Raw genomic sequence first — 25,361 nt, forward strand, 5'->3', positions numbered from 1 at the left:
ATTTCAAGCATTTAACCATAAAAACTTAACATAACCTTTAACTGGTTTTGTGTGTGTGTGTGTGTGTGTGCGTGTGTGTGTGTGTGTGTGTGTGTGTGCACATTAGCTAATATATTTTTACATAATTTATTTAAATAACATTTAATAGACTTTTATGGTGAAAAAAAGAAAGAAAGTAAAAGGTGTGATGAATGATATGGAAAAAAAGGGGAGGGGTAATTCTCCGTTGTGTGGGAGTTTCTTGGCCAACTTCCACCTTACCTCATGTTGTTGAACTAGTGAAGAGTTTCATCAGAGCACTACTGAACACCAGCCGTTGAAGTGGCGCACGTGGGTTGCAGACTCTCCGGGTGACTACTTCAAAAGAAAACAATTTATCATTGTGAAAGTTTTTTTTTTTGTTTTTAAAGACACTTGATTAGTTTGATGTAAAGTTTCAAACAATGTCCAATCGCACCTGTTCTGTTCATGGAACTCTGCCGTACCTAAAATTAAGAAACATGTAAGGAAGAAAGAGTTAGCGCTGGCGCTGAGTTAATTAGCTGGAGAGCATGCGCGCGCTGATTAAGTAGATTTCTGGGAGTCACTCCACTTTACTTCATTATGGTGGACAAGGGTCCTCTTCTGACTTCGGCTATTATTTTCTACCTGTCCATTGGGGCAGCAATATTCCAAATCCTGGAGGAACCGAGCTGGGAGATCGCAGTAAATCATTATAAAGCAGAAAAGGAGAACATTTTGAAACAACACCCATGTCTTACAAAGGCTGACCTGGACCACATCCTTGAGGTAGAGTTACTGTTGTTTGAGCGTTGTCACTTTTATAAATGTAACACAATAAGAATATAATTAAATAAAATACCTGCCTCTTGTAAACATAATTAATTCTAGTAGCAGCCTCCTATGAGCACATATAGTGAATTGTATTTAGGGGTAGCCTATAATTATTGTTGTAGTATGAAGGGAAAAGTTCACTCACTTGCATTGTGACCTCTAGTAATTGTGGCTTTCACAATCAAAGGTATACATTTGAGGTCTTTGTTAGAATTATAATATTTCCACAAGTTACTTGCTCTCTGGTTTATCATTGTATGGCTCTTTTGATAAATAGATCTTAATTAGACTTTTAGTGATTGACTATTCCAACATGTATGTCTACCGCCAATCTCCAAATCATGTTCCTTTTATAATAATTTTTATTATTTGCTAGAATAATAATATTGAAGGGATATGCAAAAGCAATGAATGGGTGTTTTAATAAGCATTTGAATTAACATCTTTGGGCATCTCTCCTGATTCATTTTGTGGGAAATATGTGTGTGCATTTAGTGCTGTTCTGAAAGATCTCCTTGTAAAAAGGAATTAATTGATTAAGCAATAGAAGAGCAAAAGAAAGCTTTCATAGAATGCACATTAAATGTGAAAATCGCCATAACCATGAAAAATAGTTTACATTTCTGTTGGTAAAGCCTTGCATCAAATGCGCCACTGTGTTTTTAGTTGTATTTTAGGGCTGAGCAAAATGTGAAGGAGTGTTGCAGGATAGCATGCATGTCTATTGAGTCTGACTGAAACAAGAAAAGAGGACATGAAGAAACTAGGACATGAAGAAACAAGTCAAATGTTTCCTACCCCCTTCCCCCGAAGTAACTGACATTCAAGTGTAGCAGTGTATGTTGCCCCCAGTGAGAATGAGTCTGCAAACTGTGGTCACATTCCCCTCTTTCATTTGTCTTTGTTCTCTTTTGTTGCAATGCATGAGAGTGGTGAAAGACTGTGCATTGCACTGTGAGGGGTTTCATTGCATTCAATGGGACATTTGGGGTTGTCTGTCAGCTGAGGATGCAGTCCACCAAATGGCTTCATAACCCAACCAGTGCAACACCAAAACTAGAATGTCACAGCAGCAACTCATCAAAAACGTATTACTCACAAACATTAATATTGAATAAGCAAAATAAATAATTATAGGGTGGTGTAGCACCTTATAATCATTCCTACATGAGCACTGTTCTGGCTTAACTTTTCCTTAGTTCTGTATTTTTGTGGGATTGGTTGTTGGTTTATGATTTATCAAGCATTATCATGATTGAACACATTCCAAGTTTAAATTGTTTTATCTTTATTTTCTTATTTTATTAATTAAATGGACTCCTGAAATGCATATTGTTATTTTGGAGATGGACAAGTATAATTAGTGGTGCTTGCCAAAGGCAAAGCATCGCTATTGTTCTCTTGCATACTTATTATTCTTCTTTATAATTATTATTATTCCACACAAAGTTTGCTTTGTCACAGACCCCTGAGTGAGGTGTCAAATCGTGCGGCTCATTGAGGAGAGGTGTGCTATGTTTTCTAAGCGATCGGGTGTACGATGTTCGCACAGCGGACTGAAAAGCGGCCAAAAAAGTCCCATTGACTTAACATTGCGGAATGTTCAGAAATTTAAATCCCAACTGAAATTTTCACACACACAGACAAAAAGGGCCTGTCAGCCCTGCATCTCTCCCTCTCTCTCTCCCTCAGAGGATTTATATTATCAAGCAGCCAATAAGTAATGACCTAAAATCTTCATAGCCACACCCTAAAACATGATAAAAACGTGCTAGCATCATGCTAACACATGCTAGCATCGCCTAGCAAAGTGTTAAAACATGCTAAAAATGTGCTAGCATCATGCTAACACATGCTAGCATCGCCTAGCGAAGTGCTAAAACATGCTAAAAACGTGATAACATCATGCTAACACATGCTAGCATCACCTAGCGAAATGTTAAAACATGCTAAAAATTGTTAGCAACATGCTAACACATGCTAGCATCGTCTAGTGAAGTACTAAAACATGTTAAAAACTTGCTAACATCATGCTAACACATGTTAACATCGCCTAGCGAAGTGCTAAAACATCCTAAAAACGGCTAGCATGATGTTAACACATGATAGCATCACCTAGTGAAGTGATAAAACATGCTGAAAACGTGTTAGCATCATGTTAACACATGTTAACATCGCCTAGCGAAGTGCTAACACATGCTAAAAACGTGCTAACATCACCTAGCGAAGTGATAAAATATGCTAGCATCGCCTAGCAAAGTGTTAAAACATGCTAAAAACGTGCTAACATCATGCTAACACATGCTAGCATCGCCTAGTGAAATGCTAAAACATGCTAAAAACTTGCTAACATCATGTTAACACAAACATAACACCTACATGCAACCATCATGAATAACACGGCAACGTTTTATGACCATAATTTTAGTTCTTTTCAAGAAGTTATAACATGCTATTTGACGAGTTTTGCCAGTGCAAGAACCACTCACATTTTCTTCAGGAAATGTACATTCTAGTTGCTTCTTGTTACTGTAAGCATGTATGATGAAACACACTGATTTAAGACTTATAAAAGTTTTCCATTAACTTAACAAGGTTAAGAACATTTCATAAGATTTTACTTTTGGTAGTTTTATGGTTGTAAATTGGAGATTAAAACATAAATACACACTTGAAACAATAAGCCCATTTACATGCACAACAATAAGCTGACGATTTCACAAATTTGACAAAGAAAAAAAAACCTGTTCATGATATTTGAATATCATGAAATTTAAATATATACACTTGAAACAATAATTTACAATTTTAATTTACACTCACAGCCCCGATGTGAAATCTTGTAAAATAAAAATCTGAAGTCGAATGCTGCAATCTGTATTCACAGACAAATAACCTGTGTTTTGAATTCAAGTCACACATGTGTAAAATTACATTCAAATAAATATAACGACAGACACAAACTTTAATTCACTTTTGCAGTACAACCACATCGTCACTTAAAACCTCTCAAATCTGTGACTGCAACTTCAAATCTTTGCACTTACTCGATGGCTTACATTACTTTCATTTCAGTGTTAGTTAGAATTAATCTACAGTATTTTTCCATCTGAAATTGAGATATAGAAATGTGGTATTTTTAGTATTCCTTGTTTAGATTTGTAATGTGTGAGTTAAAGGGATAGATCCCCTAAAAATCTCTTATTATTTACTCACCCTCATACCATCCCAGATGCGTATGACTTTATTCTGCAGAACACAAATATCCATACAATGCATGTGGCCAGAACTCTGAAGGTCCAAATATCAAAAAGGCATCAAAGGCATTTAATCAATGTCTTCTGAAGTAATCCAATCAGTTTTGGGTGAGAACAAACCAAAATATAACTCATGATTTCAAGCTTGATTACATAACATTGTAATACATTACTTAAGATATACAATTGCCTGACCGTGATGGCTTGCTTTAGTCTTGTTATTACTGAAGTCTAGTTTCTTGCTGAAATTGAGATTAATTTTCAATTTTGGGGGAACTATCACTTTAAAATAAAGAGAGAACACGACCATGGTAATCTCAGATAAACAAGAACAAAACAAGCCATCATGGTTAGGCAACTGTATACCTTTTTTTGTTTTTTATATCCCCTTTTTCTCCCCAATTTGGAATGCCCAATTCCCACTACTAGTTAGGACCTCGTGGTGGCGCGGTTACTCACCTCATTCCGGGTGGTGGAGGACAAGTCAGTTGCCTGCGCTTCTGAGTCAATCCGTGCATTTGATCATGTGGCTTGCTGTGCATGACACCGTGGAACCTCACAGCATGTGGAGGCTCATGCTACTCTGTGATCCACGCACAACTTACTACTTGCCCCACTGAGAGCAAGAACCACTAATTGCGACCGCAAGAAGGTTACCCAAGGTGACTCTACCCTCCTTAGTAACCGTAGTAAATTTGGTTGCTTATAAGACCTGTCTGGAGTCACTCAGCATGAGGCAATTGTATGTTAACTCCACACCGCTTAACTCCGCCCAGCCTGCAGAACCACTGTCAGCTCAGCTCTGTAAACAGTGGAGTCGGAGCGCACTCTGATGGACAAACTGCGTTATGACACGAATTCTAAATCACACCAAGCATTGTTTTCTGCAATAACTTTTTTCAGAACATATTTAATGTCTGTGCATATCGGTAAACATATACGCTGATACCAGTATATCTATGAAAGGCTAATATCGGCTGATAATAACTGTTTTTCAACATCATCATTGCAATTTTTGCCAAACTTTTATTCAACAACAGGCTTGCTTGTGATATATTGCTTTATCATTACAGTGAAATTTAGATTTTACTATACAGTTGTAATATATTTCTGTCACAATTTCTTCAATTTCAGGGCTCTAGTTTATATTTTGAAACATGCTTTTATGATGTGTCTTTGTGTCTTTTTTTGCCAGAGGCTTCGCTTTCCAGATAAACCGTTTGCGACATGAATAATTTTAAATCACATCTGAAATCTCATCTCTTTCTCAAACCATTTGAGGAAACGATTGCCTTAAATCATTTCAGTTTTAATACCAATAAGTACGAGTACTTTGAACGTGCATACATTGAGTCATATGCACTTATATTTTTGTGTTGGTTTGGTCAATTATTTAGAGTATACTTCTAGTTTTTTGTTACTTCTATTAATTCAGTTTATAAGAAAACAAATCCTTAATAAATCTAAGTCTAAACAACTAATCTACTCAAATGGTTTAAGGAAACCGATTGCCTTAAATGGATTAAGTTGATTATACTCAAATGAATAGTTACATAAGACTAAGCAAAAACTAACTTTGGTATATAGCATTGATGAAAATGCAGAAAAGGAGAGTATTCTTAAACAATATTTATTGAAATAAAACATTTACTTAAGATTCTCAAGCATAAAACAAAATCAGTGGGCTGTGCAATCAAAATATAAAACATTAAACAATTTTAACTTAGATTTATTCTATTCTTTTTAACATTTTAACAGACTGCACAATAAGGGACATTTTAAAATATAATAAAAAAAATGCTGTTTTAAAATGTATAAAAACTGGAAATTCAACTGCTGTGTGCTAACGCCACCAGAAACAGGGTGAATTTCATACTAATTCAAAAGTAAAAAATGTTTTGTGCAAGCAAAAAACCTGACCTTCCCATCCTCAAGATTCAACAGCACTGTCTTTATGAACTCAAAAAATGTGTCTGCTTCTTTGGGTAGATTATGTATAGTGCATAAAGTAGCCAAAACAGCAGCACCACTGCACTGACCCAAGACTTGGCAGACATTACCACCTCATCTTCAAAGACAATAAATACTTCCAGTGGGTTGAAAGGCAATGTTCCCTCTTCCTCCTCTACAGCAATGATGGCAACTGCTCCTGATGGGTCTGCACATAACTTCAAAACAAATAGATCCTAGTCAGGGCAGACACCATATTTAAATTTTCATGAACGAAAATTAGGCTGTGAGGGATAGACTTTATGAAAGTTATAAAAGCATGGATAGGCCTATAGGCTATACAAAAGTAATTTCTTGGAAAATAACATTTAAAATAAATTCGAAACCAGTAAGTAAACTTATTTACTGCTGTCTAATTTCTTTTAAATATAATTTTTTCATCAATCCCCTTTTCTCCCAGTTTGGAATACCCAATTCCCACTACTTGGTAGGTCCTCGTGGTAGCGCGGTTACTCACCTCAATCTGGGTGGCGGAGGATAAGTCTCAGTTGCCTCCGCATCTGAGACCATCAATCCATGCATCTTATCACGTGGCTCACCGTGCATCTCACCGCAGAGACTCCGGATGTGGAGGCTTATGCTTCTCTCCACGATCCACGCACAACTTGCCACGCGCCCCATAGAGAGTGAGAACCACTAATTGTGATTACGAGGAGATTACCACGTGACTCTACCCTCCCTAGCAACCGGGCCAATTTATTAATTTTTAATTTTGAGTCCCTCAGCACACCCTGGATTCGAACTCACGACTCCAGGGGTGGTAGTCAGCGTCAATACTCTCAATACTGACCTAAGACAGGGAATATTTTCTATGATTAAATGTCAGCCAGTGAGCTCATATCTTCAACAGAAGTGGCTAGATATATTATTTAGTCCCTCGCCTCTGCATGGCAATCTACCTCTATGTATCTTTACTCATTATCATGTAGCATGTTTTATGTTGTTAGCTTGATGAGCTCAAGAAGCACATTTTATGATACTATTGTTGTCAGATTTAACTGCTGGTTTAAAATATGTAGGGCTGCATTGTTTATACAGTAATATTTAATATATAGTTAAGTAAATTTTTATCACTGGATTCCGCGATTCCGTCCGTGTTTTCTGCAAAGCTGAAATCAAAGGGCCCTACACTTTGACCTCTGAGACATGGGTGTGATTTCCATGAGAGCTGCACAATTAATTACATTAAACTTGTGCAACTTCATACTATGATTTCAGTTTCAATAAAAAATGCTCCTTTTCTCCATTGGATTGATTGACATGGATGCACTAGCTCCTTTAACAGAGACCCACTTGTGATGAAGACAAACAGTTTTGCGAAATCGAAATTCAAGCCTGATTTTGAATTCCTAAAATGTCTAAATTATAAAACGGAATTATAAATATACTAAATTATAAAACAGCTCTTGGTGTGTACCCTAAGTAACCTAACCCTAGGTGATCTGTACCATGCCCGAGCACGTTTGACCCCCAAAGTCCAGTTCGTTTGACTAGAGTGATCACTCTGTACGCTAAACCGTGCCTTGCCCACTTGGAGAGGTGGGCTCCGGCATGGTACGCATCTTGTGCGATCACTTACCGTGGCCGAACACGGAACTTGAAACATGATGTCAGTGATGCGACTGTTCCATTTAACAAACATGGTGGCAGGGGGCCTGGTAGCTCAGCGAGTATTGCCGCTGACTACCACCCCTGGAGTCGCGAGTTCGAGTCCAGGGTGTGCTCAGTGGTCGCGATTTAATGGGGTGCGTGGTAAGTTGTGCGTGGATCGCGGAGAGTAGCATGAGCCTCCACATGCTGTGACTCGTCCTCCGCCGACCGGATTGAGGTAAGTAATCGCATTACCACGAGGACCTAGTAAGTGGTGGGAATTGGGCATTCCAAAAAATGGGGAGAAAAGGGAGATAAAAAAAAAAACATGGCAGCAAAAGGATCACCTTGGTCTACGGCAGAGGTTACTAAATTTGGGCCGACGAGAATATACAGGAACAACTTGATACAATACACAAGAACTCTGAGATATTTGGTAAAATTTGCTTCATGGTCGTGGATGCCAAAGAACCATTGAGCAATGTCTTGACAAGCTGAAAAACCTGCAGGTTCAGTATCTGAAGGTAAATCTGGCAGCTCATCAGACGAAAAGGATACAGTGCATCCGGAAAGTATTCACAGCGCTTCACTTTTTCCAAATTTTTCCACCAAAATGGATTAAATTCATTATTTTCCTCAATTTACAAACAATACCCCATAATGACAACGTGAAAGAAGTTTGTTTGAAATCTTTGCAAATTTTTTTAAAATAAAAAACGAAATAAATCACATGTACATAAGTATTCACTCAATACTTTGTTGAAGCACCTTTGGCACCAATTACAGCCTCAAGTCTTTTAAAGTATGATTCTTCAAGCTTGGCACACCCATTTTTGGGCATTTTCCCCCATTTTTCTTTCAATCAGGTTCAAATCTGGGCTCTGGCTGGGCCACTCAAGGACATTCAGAGTTGTCCCGTAGCCACTCCTTTGTTATCTTGGCTGTGTGCTTAGGGTCATTGTCCTGTTGGAAAATGAACCTTTGCCCCAGTCTGAGGTCCAGAGTGCTCTGGAGCAGGTTTTCATCAAGGATGTCTCTGTACATTGCTGCATTCATCTTTCCCTCGATCCTGTCTAGTCTCCCAGTTCCTGTCACTGAAAAACATCCCCACAGCTTGATGCTGCCACCATCATGCTTCACTGTAGGGATGGTATTGGCCAGGTGATGAGAGGTGCCTGGTTTCCTCCAGACATGATGCTTGCCATTCTGGCCAAAGTTTTCAATCTTTGTTTCATTAGACCAGAGAATTTTGTTTCATTTTCTGAGAGCCCTTCAGGTGCCTTTTGGCAAACTCCAGGCGGGCTGTCTTGTGCCTTTTACTGAGTGGCTTCCGTCTGGCCACTGTACCATACAGGCCTGATTGGTGGAGAGCTGCAGAGATGGTTGTTCTTCTGGAAGGTTCTCCTCTCTCCACAGAGAAACGCTGGAGCTCTGTCAGAGTGACCATTAGGTTCTTGGTCACCTCCTAGGAAGAGTCCTGGTGGTTCCAAACATCCATTTACAGATGATTTACTGTGCTCATTGGGACCTTCAATGTATCTGTACCCTTCCCCAGATCTGTGCCTCGATACAATCCTGTCTTAGAAGTCTACAGGTGTGTGCCTTTCCAAATCATATCCAATCAACTGAATTTACCACAGGTGGACTCCAATCAAGTTGTAGAAACATCTCAAGGATGATCAGTGGAAACAATGCAGCTGTGCTCAATTTGAGTGTCATGGCAAAGGCTGTGAAATACTTATGTACATGTGATTTTATAATTTTTTTTAAATAAATGTACAAAGATTTCAAACAAACTTCTTTCACGTTGTCATTATGGGGTATTGTTTGTAGAATTTTGAGGAAAATAATGAATTTAATAAATTTTGGAATAAGGCTGTAACATAACAAAATGTGGATAAAGTGAAGGACTGTGAATACTTTCCGGATGTACTGTAAATTCCAGTGGTGCGATGCTGTCGACAATTAGGCATGTGAGAGGGCCGTGTGTCACGACTCCAAATGAGCCACAAAGTAATGTTGCATAAAAATTAGGACTGCATTGTGCTGTGCGAGAGCACTTTCCTACCTGTTTTCTTCAAAACATAAAGTCACATTGTAATGACGTAAGCATGCTCAGGCCCAGAATATTAAATTCAATGTGAGTGCAGGCCAGCAGGGGACTGGTTGGGGGGAACAGTCGTGCTTGGGCATGGTACAAGTCAACCGGGCCTAGTGCGAGTATGCCCTTAAGCACATCAAGCAGCACAAGTACTCTCAAATTGCCTGACACTGCAACTGGTAAACATTCAACTGTATGCTTATGATCTTTATGAAGTGCTCTTGTGTGCTGTACAACTTGGTTCATGTTAAATCTGCTTCAACTTGTCTCCTGTAAATTTTTTAACAAGGTTCATCATGCAAACACATATTTCACTACTCTAAAGTGACATCACTAAAGGAGCTTCTCTGTATTCACCACTTACATCCAACTATTCGTTAATAAAATTCATTATTAATAATTTTTATTTGTATAGCACTTTTCACAACACATAGTTTCAAAGCTGTTTTGCAGGAAAAAACTAAAAATTAAACCGTAATATCTATAAAGTCTTTCATTGTGTAGTTTGATTGAATATCATTGTAAATTGTGTATAATAATTAAATAATTGTAATTTGAACCCCTGTGAGCAAGCTGAAGGTGACTGTGGCAAGGAACACAAAACTCCATAAGATGTTGGTTAATGGAGAAAAATAACCTTGGGAGAATCCAGAATCACTGTGGGGGCCAGTTCCCCTCTGGCTAAACAACATGAATATAATATCAATATTAGTTTTTTGTGTGCAGTGGTGTCCATGTGTGTCCATGGTTTAAAATTTGTAAACTAAAGTGTTAAGGGCCAGTGTTTAAACAAAGATTTTGTATGAACTGTAAGATTAATTAATGTCTTTTGAAGTTCATCCTGGATAAACTGCAGAAGTTCACATAGAGGCATTGTCCTTTGTTAGATGGCTGATGAAGGCTTTTGTTGGCAATTCATTGACTGTCCATGTATTACATTTTAAGAGTGTAGTCCATTATTAGACCAAGGTAATGCTGCATTGCAGTTCATCGGCAGGGTCATTTAGGTGAGGTCTATACTAGTGTTGTCACGATACTAGAATTTCTAACTTCGATACGATACCTTGAAAAATATCGATTTTCGATACCATTTTCGATACCACAGAGAAAAAAACTGCCACAATATTAAGAGGGTAGAACTGTCTAGAACATGACAATGAGGTATATTTTACATGCACAAAATGTCCTGAGGTATTGCACTTGTTCAAATGCCTCTCAGATTGCCATACATTCAAAAACCAATAAAGTGCAAGTAAATAAAAAGTGCAATCTTTTGTATTTCCAAATCAAATCCAATCTCAATGTCAACAAAAGATACTTAAACGTCAAGGGGGGTTGACTAGCTTTCATAAGGTCTCTCGCTCTCTGCGTGCACGCTTATGTATGTTGTGTGCGCGCTATCTATGTTATGCGTGCAGTATGTTCTGTCTCGCATGTGCTTATAGATTCCGGAGATTTGAACTAAATTGCGGGCATCAGGGAGAAGCTATCAATATGCGGGAGACTCCGGAACTTCCGGGAGACTTGGGATGTCTGGCTTCATATCAAAAATATTTCCAGATGGCACTCCTGCTGTGTTCTTTATCAAACAAAACTGGTCGTGAGCGCCGCATGCACTCGCCATCTTTACATTCACTTCACTTTTGCTATTTAACCAGAGCGAATGAGAGGAGTGCGAGTGTGTGTGGTGTTTGACAACGCGCCTTTGGAGAGAAGTGAAAGTGACAGCTCGGCTAGTATCGATACTTAGGGAAATTAGTATTGGTACCGTTCAGATATTTCAGTATCGATATTTATCGAAATATCGATATTTTTGACAACACTAGTCTATACTAAGTCCAAGGTTCAGGCAGTGGCATATGATGTATCCTATGTCTTATGCTTTGAGTTGGCATCAGTTCATCCTCTGAAGTCCATCGTAATAGACTTTCTGGCTGGCACTGGCCATATTTAGTCATCACTCAGAGACATGTAGCATTGAAGTCCGACACCAAGCAGGAACAGAGCTGGATCTGGCCAGCTCTGGTAACCTAGGGATTCATTATGACCGCGTTCAAATGGAATAATATTAGCATAGATGCCATTTTAAATTTTTTGCAGATTTATAGATCATGATAAATGTTTCTGGTTCCAGCAGATGTAACTAAAGCAGCATTATTGTGAGTTGTTGGATAAATTGGGTGTATGCCTGTCTATGTAGATGAGTCTTTAGTCTAGACTTAAACTGAGTGATTGTGTCTGCATTAGGGCTGCACAATATATTGTTTCAGCATTGACATCGCGATGTGCGCATCCGCAATAGTCACATCGCAGAACGTGCGATCTCTAAGTCGTCCTCAGACGAGCCTTCCATCGTTGCCTCCAGGCATCCCGATTCTCCATGCATCCGGCCAGTTCGTTGGTGCTCTGGGCTCCTGTATCCCTCTTGAGTATGTCCACGTATGTTAGCGTGGGACGTCCTCTTGACCGATGGCCATGTGTTGGTTCCCATAGCACCAGCTTGCTGGCTGGCAGCTCGCGATGCCTTCGGCAATGTCCTGCAAGTCTCATTCTCCTCACAGCAATCTTGTTGCTCACTCTTGATACTCCCTCATACAGGATTTTGTTGGTTACATGCATACTCTTACTGAAATTAAGCACTGCGCGCAGCATCCTGGTGTAGCACCCGTCCAGGGACTTCTCTAGGGTTGGATTCAGGGTCCAGCATTCACTGCCATAGAGGAGAACAGACTCTACCGTCGCGTAGAAGAAGCTGAGTTTGATTTGGTGGGAGAGGTTGGAGTTCCATACACTGTTCATGCCGTTCAGGGCCCTCCATGCAAGTGCCTTCCTCACTTTTAGATCTTGCTCAGTTGAGTTGGCCCATGCGCCCAGGTACTTAAAGTCCTCAACTTCTTTCAGCACAGTGTCTCCTACTGTTATCAGAGGTTGATGTTCGGTGGTGCGTTGTAGGTCATGACCTCTGTTTTCTTTGCATTTACCCTAAGGCCTACCTTAGTGCACTCTAGCTCCACCCTGCGTAGTAGTTCCTGAGCTTGTTCCATGTTATTGGAGAGCAAACTAATGTCATCCGCATAGTCAAGGTCTGTCAAGACTACTGCCGGGTGCCGACTTGACTTCCTTGGTGTCAACGTAAAGCCAAGTTCCTGCTCTCGCCCACTGATTGCCTTCTTGAGCGCATAATCAAGGACTATGATAAAGAGGAAGGGGGCTAATGTATCCCCTTGCATAACTCCAGCCAGGATGTCAAACTCCTCGCTGTTACCATCTGGAGTCACCACCCTGGCCCTTGTTCCTGAGTACATGGACTCTATTGCCCGGAGTAGGTTCGGAGAAATTCTATATGCCTTCAGGATCTTCACCATCATGCCTCGATGAATCGAGTCAAATGCCTTTTTGAAGTCTATGAAACATAAGACTGCAATCAGGTTGTCCTTCCTCACCTCCTCTATCAATGTCCTGAGTGCCAAGATCTGGGTTGTAGCAGTTCGCCCTACTCGAAAGCCATTCTGATTTACTCTCAGGTGAGGGTCGATTGCTTGCCAGACCCTGTTTAGAATCATGCGGTTGTAGATTTTCGCAGTGATACAGGTCAGGCTGATACCTCGGTAGTTGTCCGGCTTCGAGAGGTCTCCGGATTTGGGCAATGGCACGATGTTTGATAGAGACCACATATCAGGCTGCCGATTGTGAAGCAGAGCAAGGTTGCAGAACTCTAGAATGATGTCATCAAGATCACAGTTCTTAAGCACCTCTGGGGGTATGCCATCCGGACCAGCGCTTTTTCCCACTCTTACTGTGGCTTTTGCCCTGACGAGCTCACCGAGTGTGAAGGGACCGTCATTGACATTCAGGTTTGGGAGGTCTGATGGTATTTCCTCTTCCTCAGCTGCGTCTGCTGTTTCTCCCAGCAGCCTTTTGAAGTGGCTTGACCAGGTCACCACCCTCTCTTCCGGGCTGTGTCCCTTCACCTGTCCCTCCTTGGTCCTCTTCCGCCCCGTCATTTCATTGATGACCCTCCATGCTTCCCCATACTGCTGTTCCCCATGCGCCGCCTGCACCCTCCGCACTCTTTCCATCAGTTCTTCCCCTTTGATGGTATCATAGGTTCTGAAAAGAAACTGTTTGGCTTCGTTCAGCTCACTGCGCCTATCCTCAGTTGGTTCCCGCTCAAAGTTGAGGCGGCTTTCCTCCACCATCCCACGTGCTGCTATGACCTCTGGATGTTTTGATCGCAGGGAGGTTCTGACTTTCTCCAGCTTAGGCACTTAGAGTCTGGTCGCCTCCTCGTTCACTGTGACGAATCTCCTGTATTCGCTGCTTGCCTCCGCTCCCCTGTCCAGCTGCTGGAATCGTCTCCTCACCTCCTCTGTGTATCTGGTTAGAAGGCCAGGGTCACTTGAGAAAGCTTTCCAGTTATACCGGATTTTGGGACTTGGTTTGGGGGCCCTGAGGCTCAAACGAACCCTCATTGAGATCACGCGGTGATCTGAGCCCACAGAACTAAAGGTGCTGTATGGCTCAGCATTCGTGATGGAGTTCCTCCACTTCTTCCTCACTAGGATGTAATCTAGCTGCCGTAGCATTCCTGAGGCTCGGTCCCGGAAGGTCCACCTCTTTCCTGTTCTCTTCCGGAAGATGGTATTTGCCGCCAGTAACTTGTGCTCTGTGAGGAAGGCAGTGAGGTAGGTGCCGTTGCGGTTGGTAGAGTCGTGAAAAGGGAAGGGTACATCCTCTGGTCCAAGCCTCGCATTGAAGTCCCCAAGGATTGCCAGGAAGTTGTGCGTTGGGATGCCGCGGACCGCTCTTACAAGGTCCTCAAAGAACTTCTCCACCTCGTCAGATGGCGCCACGTTGGTGGGTGAGTACATGACTATGACTGTTGTTACTGGGTTACCCGAGAACTCTGCGCACATAATCCTGTCGGTGTGGTGGTAAACCCGATGTAGAGCCTTACGTGCCCGTGGGCCCAGCATTAACCCTACACCTCCTGTTGCGGCTTGGGCATCGTTCTTCCACGCTGATGCGGAAATGAACGTGCTTCTCTCCACTCTGTGGTACAGTATCGGGTCTTCAGTGTGCACTCTCCTATGTTCTTGGACCCCCAGGATCTCCACTCCCCGTTCCTCTGTGCAATGTGCAAGTTCTATCAACCTCGCTTCTTCTCTCGCTGTGCATGTTGAAGGTTCCCATAACAACTGGTCTCCGACAGCGCATGAGTGCATTGGACGGGGCGATGTAGTAAGATAAACACATAGTCTACAATATTTTTTTTTCCAATAAGAAATGTAGCATTATATCTGTCTGATATTACGTAATTTACTCCGATTTATGGGTTCATAGATACAGTTTATTATAAAAAAAATTTAAAACGTTCAATGGGCAGGCTCTGCTTGCGCCAAAAGAAATGGAGGATTTCGTTGCGAAATGCATTGTCAGTTATATGGAAATATTTTGTCTATAGACAGGATGATGTTGACCAAAAACAGGTACATTGTCGAGATTGTCTTGTAATTGTTGCCAAATCTTTGTATGTCGAGTGCAAAGCCAGATCTGAATGCCGTCCAAAGCAGAAAACTATTTCAGATGCCTTTGCCAGTGTTACACCATACGAGAAAGTTTCCAAACAGCAGAAAAAAAAAATCACAGATTCAGTAACATTTCACCTTGCGAAAGACCTGGTAACAATTAACACGTTTACCAAAGAGGGTTATAAAAACATGATCCGGTCGCTCGACAAGCGGTATGTAATACAATCACGCAACTATTTAAGTTATTTCTTTTATAAACATTTTATTTTATGTTGTATTTTTGTAAACCACTCAGGGTTGGTGTATAGCTGCACTTTAAATTGAAAGATATTTTTTGTTTACATTTCTTAAAAAAAAGAAAAGAAAAAAAAAGCGGTTTGTAATCTAATTTGTAATATAATAAAATGTTAAATTACTTATTTGTCATTCACATTAAATATTGTGATAATGAAACTTCTTTAGTGTAATGCTCTGTTTTAACCTGGTTGCAGTACAGAGATAAAGCCTCCTGTAATCTCCCGAATCCCTTCTAGACACCACACTTCGTTCACAAATGAGCCCCTTTATTTTAGGGTAAGCAACATGCGTTATTAATATCATAACATGTTAGATCATTCACTTTAGGGTGAATTGATAGAGGAGTATTACATGAATACAATGGAACCATGGTGAATTAAACAGTGTATTAATTATTATAATAAAATAATCTACCCAAAATAAGTCAAAGTAAAAAGTCATTTTCAGTTGCTTTTCCATGAAGATGCAGTTCCCTACAAAATCACCCCAATCATTCTAGAATAATTAATTCTTCTCAAATAGATCAAATATTCATGTCATCTGGTGAAATCATTCTGTATTTTTTTATATCGCAGAAAAACAAAATATCGCAATGTCAGTTTTTTCCAATATCGTGCAGCCCTAGTCTGCATCCCAAACCGTGTTAGGGAGACTATTCCATAGTTTAGGAGCTGAAAAGTATCTACTTCCTTTTGTGGATTTTGATATTCTAGGACCTATTAACAGGCCAGTATTTTGTGATTGTAATGAACGTGATGGAATATAGCATGGTAGAAGTTCACTTAAGTACTAGACCACTCAAAGCTTTGTACGTAGTTAACAATTTTTTTTATTGGCTACCTATTTAATTTAGTATTAATGTAACTGATAAAATTAGGCTAATATAATCATATTTCCAGGTGATAAAAACAATCTGGCTGCTGCATTTTTAACCAATTGAATTTATTTTTTGAACATCCTCCCAGTAATGCATTACAATAATTTAGTCTTGAGGTCATGAATGTGCATCAATTCATTTTTCAGCATCAGCAACAGAGTAACGGTTGCAACTTAGCAATATTTTTAAGGTGGGAGAATGCTATTCTACCAACACTGGAACAGTTGTAACTTAGCAATATTTTTAAGGCGGAAGAATGCTATTCTACCAACACTGGAATTTAGATTTTCAAAGCACAGATTGGTATCAAATAAAACGCTTAACTTCTTTTCTGTAGAAGACAATGTAACAGTCCATCCATCGAGAGTTTAATTATATTTTAGAGGCTTATTTTTAGAGGTTTTTGGTCCAATAAATAGTACCTCTGTTTTGTCGAAATTGAGTAAAGCTGTAGTTTGTAGAAAAACTGTAGAATGTTCATTTATTAGACAAAACAAATTATTCCTTTTTAAAAAAGAATGATTTTTTTTGTTTTATTGGAAATATGTCTCAACTGTGATCAGACTTTCTAAAACTATGGTGATTTATGCGGCCAACAAATAATGTTAGAGCAACAGCAGTAGGAACGCCCACAAGCTGCACAGAGTACAGAAACTAGCGACAAAATCACTGACAAGGTGAAGTGAACAGGGCTTAATCGATTACCTGTAAGAAAAAAATAACAATATATATGACACAATGCATATGTGAAATATATATTTAGATTTATTCACAAATGTTACCTATTAAATATTTCAAAATATGTATTCTTCTGAACTACATAAACTATACTTTTCTTTTGGGTAAAAGAAAAAAATATGTATTAAAAAAAATTCCATTCACCCAGAGCTTACATAGAAACCAATATTGATGGCATTAGGTTTATTAGTGAGAAATGTGGCTTTTTTATAAAATGTGAAAATAAAAATCATCATCATCAGTAGGCCTATTATCATTACTAGGCTATTGCTATAATTGGGAATTGGCACCAGACCTCTGATATTAATTTCTGCTTTATTATTGTTATTATTACTAGGCCTAATAGTAGGCATCATCTGCATTTTTAACAGAAGCTTGCTGGTAGGTGATGTTAATGTGAGACCTGAGCCTGCTTTGCCTTGCAAAGATCCTAATTTCTTGGCTCAATTTTTGATAAACATAGCCTCAAATCATCCTCGATTTATGCACGATTGCGGTATTTCGTTTTGAGTGCAGTCATTTTTGAGAATCCTGCCTCACACAAATATGTCGACGCGAAAGGAAGGAGAATCTTCAAGGCGACGTCACAGAGTTCAGGGTATTCCTGCATCAATGCTGCCCAGAATGACGAAAGAGGGCAGGAGCTAAAGAGTTCCTTCAGTCTACTGTCACTCCTCAGCTCAATAAGCTGTTCCTGCATATCAATTGATAGCTCGTTTGCTGTGCACACAAACGGATCTCAAACCCTCGCAAAAGAGCGATAATTCTCTTTAAAGTACGTTGCAAATTGTTTTCTCATTGCTGACAGGTGCTCAGACGCTGATTGAAATAGGGAGGAGAAATCGTGTGACGTGCCTGCATCAGTAATAAAGTCTGCAAGGCTGGGGAACATGTCGCAGTTCCCTCAACTGATGCGGCCATGCCAGAGGTCTAGTTTTTGTGTGAAGGCGTGCACTTTGTCTGCAAGGAGCAAAATATGAGTTTCGCGGCCTTGCAAAGACAGGTTGAGGCCATTCAAGCGGTCAAATATATCGATCAAATAGGACAGAGACGCAAGCCACATAGTGTCATTCAGATGCTTCGCTAGATCTGATTTGATTTGTCAAAAACCACTTCACCTCCTCTCGCAGCTCATACAACCGCTGTAACACCCGGCCCCTGGAGAGCCAGCGAACAGCTGTTTGTGCCCTGACCCCATCTCCTGGCAGAGGACCCCAAACAAGCGAGAGTTTAGTGGCCGTGATTTGATTGGTTCAGCACGGAGTCAAAGAGAACTGGCATTTTTTTAGCAGCTAGTGCTTCGCGATGGACCATGCAATGTGTCCATTTCACAAGTGGAGCTACTTGTTGAACGCGAGCAGCTAGGCCACGCTCACGCCCCGTCATTGCCTGCACACCATCCGTGCATAGGCCAATGCATCGGTCCCAAGCCAAACCATTTTCACGGATAAAAATATCAAGGACATTGAAAATGGCTTCTCCTGTAGTGTGCGACTGAAGAGGCTGGCAAAACAGGACATCCTCCTCTAATATCCAAGTATATCAAGCCGATTATTAGGCAGGCGCATCTGTGGGCAGCCTAGTGTTGTTGTGGAACACGTGTTCGAGGCACGCTGCCCCTAGAGTCATTTTCCAGCAGAGTGAGCAGACCTCATCCACTGCCTAAGGAAGGAGCTAAGTTCCATGGAGAAAACAGTAAGGATTAAATTTGTATAACTTCTTTATTTAATTAAAAACTTTTGATATGTTACTGCCAACTTCGAGAAAAAACGCGACATGACGTTCGGCTACTTTAGATATTGATAGCGTAGTTGAAGTTGCATTATCACAGAAGAAGGGTTGCTATCATGTCACAATAAGTAAGCAATAATTTTGCAATTACAGACAGTGAATCTGAGACTTATTTGTTCTGTTTGTGTGTCTTATATTTGAGAGGGTTGTCACTCAATGCAGAGAAATAAGTAATAAAAAGATACCAAAGCACTATAGGCTATTGAAGGACTGGCTTTGGTAAGCTCGGACGTTATCGGTTTTGCTGTCGGTACTGGAGAAATTAAGAAGATAAATTTATTATTGCTATAAAGAGAAAGTTATTTTATCTCGCCAGCCATTCCTACGTATAATAATTCTATTAAACCATTTGTCTGTGATGCAATTTAGCTATTCGCAGTCAGAGAGAGAGCGCTATCGCTCATGCGGTGCCACAGCGAACACAACACGAGCCCTGCATAATGAGTGACAGAACTAAACATTCAAACGTAGCCTGGTTTAGATCTGTGATATTAGTCTGATTTTATTTTAGATTTCGCCTTTAGATTTTCTGTCTAGCACAACTTCCTTCCCTTCACAGCGGTGCACTGACATTTCTCCCTAAAACTCAAACTTAACGTCAGAATCAGCACGATCGGTGATTGTTTAAAATGCAGTCTAGCTACTGTTGCTAAATTGCGGGGCGAGTTTAATAATAAAAAGAGCGCAAGAGATACCGTTCCCAAGGCGGCGCGCGCTCCGATACAGACAGCAACGAGACAAGCAAAGTATAGGCTACTTTGGGTTTCATGTGTGCGTCTAAATGATCAACTATACACAAAAATATGTCAAAACGACCGGCTTGGAGATTCACTTAAACACAGTTTATGTCTTAAATGGACGTAGTTATGGAAATAGTGTGCATCAGGAGCCTATTAGATCTGAACTCGGTTTTAAAGGGGAAGCTGTCTAATGAACATGCTGACGATTGAGCCATTACTGCGAATCAAACAACAAAAGGCAAAGAGAAAATCATTTACAGCTCTTGAATGAATAACTTCTGCATTAATAAGCATTAATCTATCTATGATAAACTATGCAGTGTTATTTTACAATTGATTACTTTATTAATTTCTTTTTAGACCACACCTGAACAGTAATGTTAGTAGACCTTCCTGAAATTAAATCCCTGTGCCTATATAATGTTTATCTTTGTGTAATTGTTTATCTTTTGTTTATCTTTGTTTTATTTATATATATATATATATATATATATAACAAAAAGAACCGTTAAGAATACTGTTGAAGTACCGGATCGATAAGCAGTATCGGTAGGATAGTAATACCATTAAAACCTTAACGATACCCATCCCTAGTTATGCCTGTGCTTCTCTTGGATGCTCTGAATATTGGATTACGTGTCTGGATTGCCCCTTAATTAAAGCTGCATTTGGATCTCAACCTTCGTGTCTCGGAGCAGTTCGTAACACCTGCTTTGTTTAATATATTTGTTATACATTATTTATACAACATGTTTTTACATTATACATTTTTAATTTAAGTGTACAAGTGCAGATTGGTCAAGTGTTAAATAAATGTATTTGTTGAGGAATTTTGTCTCTTAAGTAATTATTTGTTACATTTTATCTTTCAAATAAAAGGTTCAAATAAGAGGATAAAAACAAGCACATATCGGCCAAAATAAATTGGCAGCATTAATCGACCATCGGCCGACCCGGAATTCAAAAGATCGGCATGGGCCTGAAAAAAACAATATCGGTCGACCTCTATTCATGAACAAATCATTAAGACTGCTTTTGTGAACTGAATAAACCAATTTATTAAAAAGTCATTGCTACTTGTGAAAATGGCAAACTGATCTAGACGGATGGCACGATTTCAGTCTGTTTATCACACAAAGCTATCAAAACATTCATAAGACTTGGAATAAAGTGCACAAGTTAAAATATGATAATATATGGCTTGTTTATTTATTAAAAAAAAAAAAAAAAACATTTTTGGCACTTGACAACTCCAGTCCACTTTACTTTCGTTATATGGGGTAAAAAGTGGCCAGGATATTCTTCAAACATGTACTTTAATCTGTGGTCTATGGGAGAACAAAAGTCATATTGGTTTGGACTGACATGAGGGTGAGTAAATTATGACACAATTTGTATTTTTTTGTCATTTACTCACCCTCATGACGTTCCAAACTCGCATGAATTTCTTTCTTATGTGGAACACAAAAGTGGATGCTAGGCAGAATATAAGGAACTGAAAGCCACCATTTACTTGCATTGATTTGAAAAAGATGCAGTGAAAGTGAACTAAATGAGGCAGTCATTCTCAACAACTAAAATTGTATATTACACTTTAAGAATAAGCATGTAACCTCAGCATTTCATGTTAGAAATGTGTTGGTGCCCTTGACCTAGGGATACATTAAAAAATAATTCTTGTTTTGATTAGATGCCGAGGATAATATCATCAAAGTTATCAGTGCTCCAAAAGATCAGATTATTACAGGGCAGAACATAGCAGTTCCCTCAGACAAGGTGTGGGTACATTTAAGTCAGAAACTCAATATATGGCAAGTCCTTGGCCTTTTGCAATAATGAAAAGAAAAAAAAATCCAAGATGAACATCCAAACAGTGACAACTCTGAAGACTGCTCAGAAGATCATTTATCCATGTTAAAATTCAAACTTGTGACCCATGTCACAAATCAGCAATGTCAATGCTATGACATTAATTTTGAGATTAGTCTCTCTTCAGAGATGGGTAGAAATCTGGCCTGATAAATTTGTTTACAACAAATCACTCAACACATGTAAACGAGAATACACCATCTTGAAACGTGGTGTATGGACTCATATTTTGTATGAAGAGATATGAAAAAATATCAAGACCTCGTGCACTCTTAGATTTAGGAGAGCAAAAATCTATCCAATTGTTACATCTCACTATACAGACATATTTGGGAACTGCACTGAATGTGACACACAACTGTCTATAACAGTTGAAGATATGCCAGTGGCTAACGAACCAATAGTGCTTAAATGTGTTATCCAGAAAGTTGATGACAGTTTCCATACTGGGAAAGCAAAATGCAAGTTATCTGGAGATCTGAGAACACAGGGGTCTAAGGAACTCTGGGAAGGACAAAAACCAGCAAATGTATGGCGAGCAGCTGAGGCTTACAAAATTATGGATGTTGGTGACCCACAGCCTAGCCACCTACCAAATCTGGCAACACTAAGAAAAGCCAAAAGGGTGGGTGACAAAGAGCTTGGCGACAGGGACCCAATAATGTCATTGCATCTGCTGAAATAGTGTGCACAATGGAAACATTCATGACAAAGGCCTTGATACGTTTTTTTTTTTTTTGCCATTACTGTACTCCAACTCAGATACAAGTTTATAAAAAAAATCCAAACATTCAGGCTCCATTGTGAGTATTGATACAGGCGTTAACAAACCAAGAAGACCCTGTGCCAGTTCTGGACACTTGTTTCTGTGCCAAGGAGTTTTGTGTTCACAGGGAGATTATGTCCCAGTAGTGCAAATGCTTTCTGAGAAGCACACCATCAATTCCATTGCATACTGGCTCACAGAATGAAACTGAGCAGGTGCTGCTATGCCCAAAGAGTCTGTGATTTCTCCCTGGCTTTGCTTGGAGCGTTAGTTAAGACCTTCACTCCTTATTCAGACTTGAAAACATACATAAATTAGTGCTTTGGATTGTTGACGAGGAATGACTCAAAGCTACCACCTTGCTTTATAAGGGTTGATGTTGCACACTGCATCAGCCTCATTATCTGGTGGGAGTGATTTAAGAAAAGAGGAAACAGAATTAGAGAATTCTACCTCAGAGCAATGGCACAACTTTTACAATCTGATTCACTGGAAGATGCAAGATGGCTCATTCACTCAATTACTGTTGTTTCCTTCAGTGACTCAGAATGAAAAAGGCATACCTGTTGTTTCTGAAACATGCAAAGCACAACTGAAGAGACTAATTGCAGAGGGGGTGCTGCCATGTGTCGATGAAGATGACAATTTCACAGAGGTGATGGAGCATGAGGAGACACTTCACACAGATCTGAAAACATGGGTAACGGAAGTCTGTGCATAGAGTCAGATGACTGCTGCACATCATGGCGACCGAGACAATCTACATTTCCTCCCAGAGCTTGTCCCAAATATAATAAGAATGGCATACTACCTACCTCTCAGGACCGCTGTGATTCCACACTTCAAAAGTGTACACAATACAGCAAGCTCTGCAAATGTTGAGGCTGAATTTAAAAACATAAAGCATTGTCTCTTCAAACATGAAAGCCTCCCTATCCGAATTGACTGCTTTGCCATGCATACCATACAGAAGGCTTTCTTCTGCTCCAGGGAAGCCATGTGGGTACACCAAGACAAAGACTGAGCCAAAAACTGACTGTATTGAGCAGGATACAGAGACTAAACAACAATCACTGGAAGAAGGTCCTACCTGACCCCTTGTGCAGAGTGACTGCATGCGGCCAAAATTAATCTCTTAAAAAATGGAAACTACCAGGCTTAGATTATACAAAATGCTTGTATGTGTCAACAATACTTTTACATTTGACTCATTTTGCCAGTACCTTTGCTGTGACAGTGGATCATTCTGCAATTATCTAAACAAAGAGCACACAAAAACTTAAATGTTTGATTTGGTGAAGACCATTGTCACAAAAGTAGCTGCTTGTGCAAAGAGGGCAAAAATGCCATTGGGAATGTTTCAAGATGTTCACCTTAAATCAGGTGTGAGGCAGGTCAATGCTGAGTGCAATGTTACGAACATGGTAATATCAACAATGAAACCAGTATCAAGTGCAACAGTTACAACTGAGTGCTCTTCTCCATACTGCAGTCAAAATACAACATTTTCAAGGACCATCTCTCTCCTACCAGTCAATGTGGATATTCTCCAAACTAAAGGTTTGGGTAAACTCCAAGCAGCACTGGAAGATGGACTACACCTCAATAGGTCCAAGTGTCTGAAGCCACTGAAGTCTCAAGAGTGCCTAGATAACTTGAAATTAAAGGATGTTTCATCAATGAAATTCCTCTGCAATGGATCAGTCATACACAGCTGCATCACTGGATGTCTTACTACTTTGTGTTGAAACAAGTGCTGGTACAAACCATCCACTGTGTGAACTCCCTGTGAACATGGATCTGGACAATTCATTCCAGGACCAACAAGGGATTCTCTTGGACATTGTGGCTTACTGCAGGAGAAAATCTGTTGGCTGGGAGAAATATGATGACCTGTGTGACTGCGTCACAACAGTATAAGCAAAAACCATAACACAACCCCACATCATATTGTTCACTAAAGAGGACTAAAAAGTTTTGTTAATCAGTATCTTGTTATGGCCTCTGCAGAAATAAGTTGGTCAATAACAGAAATAGTCCATAGACCATTTCATTCCCATTTGATTTCTATTAGCCTATTGACATACTCATTTAACCCTCTGGGGTCGATGGATCACAGGCGTGTCCTGCTGGATATTTTCGTCATTACAGCAGAAACAACTTAAAATACTCTGTCATTTTGGGGCTTACAGATAAGTGTAAAACATCATTAGAGACTATAAATGGTCTACTTTTATTTGTGTACACTCACAATAACAACATAACCTTGTGCTTTTGTAAAATAAAAAAGGGTGAGCTTTCAGCAGTCTCAGTGTTCACAAGCATATTTCTGAAACGCGTCACAAAAATGAACTGAAACTCCGTGAATACTTATCACACAAACCTAAAACATATGTCTAAAGAAAGCTTAAGAGTTCTACTTTTAAATAAAACAATTCAAATTTAAAACAAATATTCTCCTGCAATGTAATCTGTATGAAACCAAGCGATGTACAGTTTTTACCGGTTCTTACCGGTTCATCTAATTATAGCTAATGTGATCGCACCCACCAGCAGAGCACGCTATTTATACGCTAATGTGCTGAGACGATCAATGCAAATGGTGAACGCCCCGACAGTGCCTTAAAAACAACAAGTCCGTTCATTTTTGTGTGCGTTTGTAACGATACACAGGCGAGGAAACTCCTGGATAGTAAGGAAGTTAACATTTTCCTCAGAAGAAAAGCGGGACTCCGATGAGCGTTTTGTATTTTGAAAAGAGACTTGATACAGCCAAGGATACAATTTTGGATGAGTAAGTCATTTAGTTTTCTTTTGTTGACATGTTATTTTATATAAACATGTACATATTTTACTAATGGGACTGTTTCCATACATGCCAGCCAGGATTCAATTGACATTTGAAATACAAGCAAGTTTTAGTTACATGTAAATGTTGTTTCGGCTAAAGCAGGTATTTA

General features: G+C 39.7%; 1 protein-coding gene across 1 annotated transcript in view; it reads left to right on the top strand.

Annotated features, from left to right (window-relative positions):
* The first annotated feature begins 330 nt into the window (after window positions 1-330).
* kcnk5a (potassium channel, subfamily K, member 5a) overlaps window positions 331-25,361 on the top strand; it is a 90,416-nt gene continuing 65,385 nt past the window's right edge. Inside the window, exon 1 of the mRNA XM_052154065.1 lies at window positions 331-789. Coding sequence (XP_052010025.1) covers window positions 604-789 — 186 coding nt within the window. The 5' untranslated portion in view covers window positions 331-603. The remainder of the gene's footprint in view (window positions 790-25,361) is intronic.

The sequence above is a fragment of the Xyrauchen texanus genome, chromosome 22 (genome assembly GCF_025860055.1).
Source record: "Xyrauchen texanus isolate HMW12.3.18 chromosome 22, RBS_HiC_50CHRs, whole genome shotgun sequence".
In the NCBI taxonomy this organism is placed as follows: domain Eukaryota; kingdom Metazoa; phylum Chordata; class Actinopteri; order Cypriniformes; family Catostomidae; genus Xyrauchen; species Xyrauchen texanus.